The following is a 7,440-nucleotide window of genomic DNA, read 5'->3' as shown; positions in this document are numbered from 1 at the left end:
CAATCAAGTTAAGCAATTTCTATGAGCAATTATTGCACAATTATTTGAAATCGCAGTTGGTTCAGTTTCTCTCAGTAACACACAATACCAAGCTTTGTGTTAAACATGAATGACTCCCCATGACGGAGGTGACCTGCACAAAATAAACCTCTCATAATTAAAAATTTGGAAATATCTAGTTTAATTCAAAAATATATGTACACATAATTACTGAAAGTATAAGTGACAGATGTCTCACCTATGATGTAAGTACCTCCCTATAGACGATGTTCCTCGTGTAATTACCAACAGGACAGTTGGAGCTCTTGTTCTTGCGGTAATCTGAGCTATTCCTGCTGCTATCGTCGGAGATCTTTTTCTTATTGTTGGAGCTTTTGCTTTTGCTGTAATTTGAGCTATTTCTTCTACTATCGTCTGAGACATTTTTCTCATTGTCTGTAGCCGGGGCGGTAAGGATCTTGATGTTCTTTCTAGCAGTGGATCTAGATAGCGCGACATACAACTGCCCATGAGAGAACACTGGCTCGGGCAAGTATATACCCGCGTTCGGGATAGTCTGCCCCTGTGCCTTGTTGACCGTCATGGCAAAGCTGAGCCTAATAGGAAACTGCTTCCTCTTGAACTGGAAAGGGAACATCTCGTCATCACTGGGACAAAGGGGGAGCCTTGGCAAGAAGATCCTCTTTCCAGCATGTTGCCCTAGCACAATTTCTGCATCGATGACATTCCTCTGGAATCCTCGAACCACCAGCCTCGTGCCATTGCAAAGTCCATTCGCGGGGTCAATATTTCTGAGCAATATAATAGGGCAGTTTATCTTGAGCTTCAACACATGTGGAGGCAACCCATTAGGGGTCAAAGTGTTAAGGAACTTAGATGGATAATAGTTATGAGGGTCATCGACTGCTGAATCAAAGCTATGATACACCATCTCATCTTCGTGGAATCGGTTGATCATCTTTATATTTATCCTATCCACACAATCATTTCGCGTCGATAAGATTGCTCTGGAGGTGATGTAGTTTGGATCAGACATATTAGCACCGAGACTGGGAAAAACATTATCTATCAGTGTATCAAGATCAGTGCCCTTCCCAGTACAGGGCACACATATCTCGTCCAGAAGGCGGACACAACCATCATTATTGGTCTCCTCCTTGCCATCACCAATGCGCAACAAGTATTCAGCAAACCACGGGTCGCTATGTGCCCTCATATTGCGTACCAACTTTAGGTGGCGCATGCAATCCCAAAGGTAAGACCTACGCAGTGAAAAATCAATTATCTGAGCCCTTGACCCCTTACGGACAACAGGGAGGACTTGCCTGAAATCTCCACCGAATACAACTGTCTTTCCACCGAATGGTCGGTCTGGTCGGCTCATTATATCGCGCATACTATTGTCTAGCGCCTCCACTGCCTGCCTCTTTGTCATCGAAGCCTCATCCCATATAATGAGGGAAGCTGACTGTAAGAGCTTGGCAGTTCCACTCTGTTTAGTGAAGCTACAAAACCCACCATCGTCAATGCTTAGCGGTATCTTGAACTGTGAATGAGCTGTTCTCCCTCCGGGCATTATGGTAGCTGCAACGCCGGACGTAGCTGTTGCTACTGCAATCTTTTTTTGTCCACGGACTTTTGAAAGAAGTGCCCTATATAGATAAGTCTTCCCGGTGCCTCCAGGCCCATCCACAAAGAATATGCCACCCTCATCACTGTCAACAACATACATAATTTCATCGTAGGCTTTCCTCTGATCTGAATTAAGTGATCTGATAGATTTGTGTCCTCAACATTGAGCTCAATGGTGGATTCCTCGAAGATCTCCCTTGGCATGCCGGAAGCAGTGTCATATTCTTCATTGATACCAGGAAGAGGGAATGACTCTATGTCCTTTCCCATTGATTGTAGCATATTCCTGATATCTATCAGAACCATTTGCTCAACGCAACTTTGGATGGATTGTTGCGGCGATAGTCTTCTGACATTGCCTCCAGGTGCTTCTCCCAGAGTCCACGCACATTACTTGGCTCACAGAATATCAATATTGTTGCAAAGAGCCTTCGTAGAGATGATGGCATCTCGTATAACGTAGATTCAGTAAGGGACTCATCAAGTGTGTTGTCTCCTTTGATCAATCCCCTTCTCTCTGCAGCTTCACGAAATGTTGGTAGGATCTCACCATTAACTGTCCTTAGGTCCTCATAGGATGTGGCGCCAGTGACATGGTTTAAGAGGACCCGTAGGTAATAGCGTTCACCCTCCGCGGGATGAGCTGCCACAATTCTTCCAACTTGTCCACCCGTATCTCATTCCCTTCTTCTCCAGTATTTATTTTTCTTACTTTTCTGCCAGGTATACCACTCAGGGAAGTCCCTATACAAGATAGACCGAGCCTCCTCATGTAACCTATTTGCCTCAAAGTACTCTGTAAGCATTGACTTCTCAGCACCTTCCTGGTTAACCACTCGTTCGATATCTTGGCCCTTTCTGAATGACACCATGTGCATGTTGGGCAGATGGAGTTGCAACTGCACCACAGGTGGTGAGTTCTTGCTCAATTCAAAGCCATATATCCTCCATAATGCTTCCGGAGGAGTCACCCACCTAGCGTCCCTATACTGTTTGATCTCATATATACCTCCATTTTTGTTAGCCTTGTCAGACTCACTCAGAGAAATAGATGCTCGATCATGACCCTTGTATATGTACTTGAACAGGTATTTAATAGCCTTTATGCTTCCACATGCCTCAACATTGATGTGACAATTGAAGTAACGCAGGAGGTGCGGGTTGTATGGGACGACCCACCTATTATCCAGCCATTCCTTTCGGACCATCGCTTTAGAACCGTCATCACGTCGCCTGTATAACGGGTAGGAATCCTTGCCCTGCAACGTAGCCGCATTAAAAGGTCGAGGATAGTGATTCTTGCAAGCAGGACGGCCTTTTCTGCATGGGCAGTGACGATTCAAAGCACCACAAGGTCCATGCATCATATGCTTCACGACCATCTTGTACAATTCTGGGTACTTCTTCTTGTTTGGGAGCTCGGCTGAGATAAGACGGTCATATTGCTCGGGGCATGTGAGCTTGTACCGCCCCTCCATGATGAGAAGGAAGTGTGCATGAGGCAGACCCCTCTTCTGGAATTCCACCACATAAACATAAGCCCTCACCTTGCCCAGGATGTCCTTCTGAAGCAACTTATTCTTGAGTTCCTCCAACTTTGCCCTAAAAACACGAACAACGAGATCGGGACGATCCTGAGGTGTCTGACCGGGGTAGAGTTCCTGCCTAATCTCATCCCAGTTTGGGTTGCATGTCATTGTGAGGAAGACATCCGGCTTGCCATACTTTCGAACTAAGGCCATGGCATCCATGTAGCGACGCCTCTTGTCCCGTGGACCACCGATAAAAGATGTAGATAACACTTTTCCAATAGCATCTGCCCTACCCTCACCAACATGTAAGCTGTCCACCAAGCCCTTGTATAGGTCCGCCCTTATCGTATCTTGATGGCCCCATATATAGTCCAACCGGGAGTTCTCTATCTTGATGTATGTGTCTACCGCAAACTGTTGGAAAAGACGCTTACCATAGAGGATTGGGTTGAATATCCCAGGACACATCTGAAATTTGTAGCAGTAGTAGTCCTGCACAGACACACATAGTCTCCCTCCGGAACCTGCATAGAAAATTGAAAAAATATGGTGTTGTAAACTGGAGAGTATAGTGCGAACTATGAACTGCGCATGTAATAACTAAGCGCAACACTAACCTGAATTATCATCCTCGTCCTCATCATCTTTATCACCAGGATTAGAGGACTCATCACTATGACCACGAGCTAGACGGGCTGCACGAGCTGCCATCATAGTTTCATAGGACACACCTTCCTTCGGGATATCAGTATGCCACCCAAGTTCGCCTCTAGGGAAGAATAGAGGGTACGACAACGCATCATAGCATCCATGATAGGACTTAATTCCATATATATCTCTATTCTTCCCATGCAGGATGACACTATTACCGAACTGTCTTCGACGTTCACTGCCCTCCACCCACACAGCTGCTACTTCTGAAGTGGTCGGCACATTATATCTTCTCTGATCCATCCTTTGGTCAAGGTTAAGTGTTATGTGATAGTCATCCACATCATCAACATGCCCCATACTACGGAGGTGTTCAGAGTATGGGTTGCCACGAAGTATGTCGACCAGTTGTGTGATTACTTCTTTGTCTTTCTGGCACTGCTCTTTGCGACAACTGCGATACCTATGCTCTAAACTGGGATCATCATCATAGAAGTAGAGCTCCAGATGACTACGATCCAAACCATCTTGTTTGCCAAATGACCGTATGTTGTGGTACATTTGGCCATGGGAACGGAATGTGTAGATAGGATGCTTTACTGTGTTAGTGGTATCACTATCAAGGTGATAATATAGTGAGGTGAATGAGAAATGGCTATTGAAAAACCTGATGTTGTCACGAAAATGCCTAGCAGCAGGGTCGTCACTCGTCCATAGCTTCATGAGCTCAGGAGGCGTATCCGGGTTGGCTAGTTTGATCTTCCCCTTACGGCAGCAAAACCCCATGGTCTCATGCTCAAACTTCTTTGCATAGCAGTGCTTGCTGTCTTCCACTAGCTTCAGCTTGTGTGTGTCTGTTGGGATTTTGCTATACACCATGTCATAGGGATCTGGAATGCTTGCAACTGAGGCAGACTCGTTGTCAGACTCGTCCATTTCAACATCGTCATCGGTGTCATCCTCTGAAATGATAGTGAACATATGAGTACTAAAATCATGCACATGATGTGCACGCTACAACGTGGAACATGTCTAAAGTACCAATCCCAGCAAACATGTAGCCTTCCTCGTCTTCCTCGTCTTCCTCCAAGATGACGCCCTCTTCACCACCTATTTGTATAGTTATATATGAGCCCCATGCCTCAAATAGGTTGTGCAATGTTTTTTGTTCTAAAATTCTAAAAAAACTTACCATAATCATTGCCTTGTGAGTGTGTTGGGTGTTTTTGGGCAGTCTCGTGCGTTGGAGATGTGTTTTCTATTAATATACAACATAAAGTTATGGTCATTACAACTATCAATGAATTCCATTAGAGAATTATAATAACAAAGGAAGAACATTACCATTATTAACAATGATCGATTGGGTTTGGTGTTCTGAACCATTTACGCCTTCCAAATTCATCGACGAGGTTTCATCCATCGATGCAGTCTCATTCTTCTTAGTACTTTCATAGAATGCTTCGTTTCGACGACACATCAATGCGTGTCGTTCTCCATGTGTTATATGTTTTCTCCGTGATATTTCACTCACATCCATATCATGGGTCTCCCCATCTGACATCTGGTCCGAAGCAGACTGAATATAAACAGGGGTTCCGCTGACTTCAGGAATAGACCAATCACATGTGGGTATGGAGCCATCACGAACAATCTTAGGGATATACAATGGGTTCTCCATGGCTATGGAATCCTTGCTCAGAGTATTGCGCGCTGATGCACGCAATGCCATCTTTGTGTGCTTTTGATTGGGAGTCATATTGGCATAACGTGCCCTATCCTTCGCACATATTGATTCAAGTTTCTCTAATGAAATCACATGACAACGCTAAAGTAAGAGTTGTGGTTGACATGGAAATATGATGATCAATCTGTGTTAAATGATATTACTGACACATTCTCTAATGAAATCACATGATAACCTAAAGTAAGAGTTGTGGTTGACATGGAATTATGATGATTAATCTGTGTTAAATGATATTACTGACATATTTGTCCAGTGTTAGGCAACCTTTACCTGACGATGATTTCCTTGCTTCACGCTGTCTTTTTAGAAGTTCACCTTTTTTCTTGCTATCCATCAATGCATATCGTTCCCTATCCCGTAGCCTCTTCCGCTCTTTGGAATCTATGGGTTGTGGTTGAATCATCGATGATGTGGGCCCATCATTACTGCAATTGTTGATGGCAATAATATCTAGAAATGAAAAAAAGCACATATTTAGTACAATACAGAATGAATTATTAACAAAGTTGCTTCCATTTTAACCACTAATTAGTGGCCTTCATACCAGTCATGAGGTTTTTTTGCCCCTGGGATGGCAAATCAATTGATGCTCTTTGGTATGTGTCATTTCTATTTAACCACTCACTATCTTCATTAGGCACCACATTTTCCTTGTTCAATGCAATGTCCCCTTGTTAAACAAATTATCAGATGTATTAGCTAAAGTAGAGAACCAGCAAATGATATAACTGCGAATAATAAGCTGACACTCGATGGTGAAGCACACCTTGACCAATTGTCGTTATCTGCACTTGGGAGAGCACAGATGGACTTGCCCCCACTTTTGCCTCTTCAAAACCAACTAATGGTCGAGCTCTTTTTTGTTGATAGGCTTCACGGCGCTTCCGTAGTAATTCATCTTTTTTCTGTTTATCCATTTGCGCATATCGCTCCCTAGCACGTTGCCTCTTGCGTTCTTTCATATCTGTAGGTTGCCCTCCATTACTAATGTCGACAACACCTAAAAAGCACACAATTTAGCTAGTTGATGTGCATCAGATGGTACATTTACACATATCCAATCAATATTACTTGCGTTGACGGAGTTGGACAGGTCTTTAAAGGGAGTGCGTTCACTGGAACGTTTAGGAGACTCCATCTGCAAAGAAAATCTCTACTACTTAAAAAACGAGCAACGTTCCCATTTCGCTCGCTCCCTTCGTCTAACCTCCACATCCCCTCCCCACGTAATGACTCCCTCCCTCCAGGTTTTTTTTTCTTAGTACACATAATTAAAAGAGCCTTTATTAACATTAACTTGCCTCCCTAATCCCCTCCTTAATCTGTGTTCTTTCCATGATTGGTACAAGGAAACCGCCGCCTCCGTGCATGCTGCCCCGTGCTCGCCCTCGTCTCACCGTCCGTCGTCTGCGACCGCACCGCGCTGCCCACCTACAACAACACCGCACCGACGCCCTGCCATCCGCCGGGGGTGACTGCATCGCGCCTCTTCGCCTACAACAACGCCGCGCTCGGCATCGCCACGTCCTCCCGTCCGTCGCCGGCGGCTGCACCTCGCCTCATTGACTACGACAACGCCACGCCCGGCAGGCCTACACCTTGCCCCGGGAACGGCACGACGGATAAGCTCCGCCTGCACCAAGTATGTGTGTCGCCCAACTGTCTCCCACGGCCATGTCGGCGAGCTTCTCCATAGTCGCGCCTCCCCTGCTCGTACATCGCCCCGACCAGCACGTCCAGCCGCCTCTCCCTATCTAGCACGCGCTGCCCACTGCCGTCGGCTCCTCATGTCCAACCTGTGCTTGGGCTCGAGCACATACGCCCACGTATATCTCCATAGATCACGTGTGCCTAATTGCATCATGTTATTCTTATTTC

The 7,440-nt window shown here is 45.3% G+C and overlaps 2 protein-coding genes across 2 annotated transcripts; both read right to left on the bottom strand.

Moving 5' to 3' along the window:
* Positions 1–238: 238 nt before the first annotated feature.
* On the bottom strand, positions 239–1,243 carry LOC147990450 (uncharacterized). The gene is made up of 2 exons (XM_087528405.1): positions 409–1,243; positions 239–321 (listed from the first exon to the last, which is right to left on the bottom strand). Exons 1-2 carry the CDS (start codon positions 1,241–1,243, stop codon positions 239–241), a joined length of 918 nt encoding a protein of 305 aa, XP_087384531.1.
* Positions 1,244–2,309: 1,066 nt separating this feature from the next.
* Positions 2,310–5,574, bottom strand: LOC147990449 (uncharacterized). Its single transcript, XM_087538227.1, has 5 exons — positions 5,160–5,574; positions 5,008–5,073; positions 4,857–4,925; positions 3,782–4,777; positions 2,310–3,688 (listed from the first exon to the last, which is right to left on the bottom strand). Exons 1-5 carry the CDS (start codon positions 5,572–5,574, stop codon positions 2,310–2,312), a joined length of 2,925 nt encoding a protein of 974 aa, XP_087394353.1.
* Between the last annotated feature and the right edge of the window lie 1,866 nt (positions 5,575–7,440).

This window comes from Triticum urartu, chromosome 1A, assembly GCF_056163025.1.
Source record: "Triticum urartu cultivar PI428250 chromosome 1A, HENAU_Tu73, whole genome shotgun sequence".
In the NCBI taxonomy this organism is placed as follows: Eukaryota; Viridiplantae; Streptophyta; class Magnoliopsida; order Poales; family Poaceae; genus Triticum; species Triticum urartu.
This window is presented reverse-complemented; position numbering and strand designations above follow the sequence as displayed.

Bases quoted from the DNA above. Each gene is read 5' to 3' on its own strand.
- LOC147990450 (XM_087528405.1), bottom strand. From the start codon at position 1,243: ATGCGCCACCTAAAGTTGGTACGCAATATGAGGGCACATAGCGACCCG. The intron at 322-408 runs GTAGAAGAAATA...GGAATAGCTCAG, and splicing joins GAAAAATGTCTCAGACGATA to ATTACCGCAAGAACAAGAGC.
- LOC147990449 (XM_087538227.1), bottom strand. From the start codon at position 5,574: ATGACTCCCAATCAAAAGCACACAAAGATGGCATTGCGTGCATCAGCG. The intron at 5,074-5,159 runs GTAATGTTCTTC...GTATATTAATAG, and splicing joins ATCGATCATTGTTAATAATG to AAAACACATCTCCAACGCAC. The intron at 3,689-3,781 runs GTTAGTGTTGCG...TTTTCTATGCAG, and splicing joins GGACGAGGATGATAATTCAG to GTTCCGGAGGGAGACTATGT.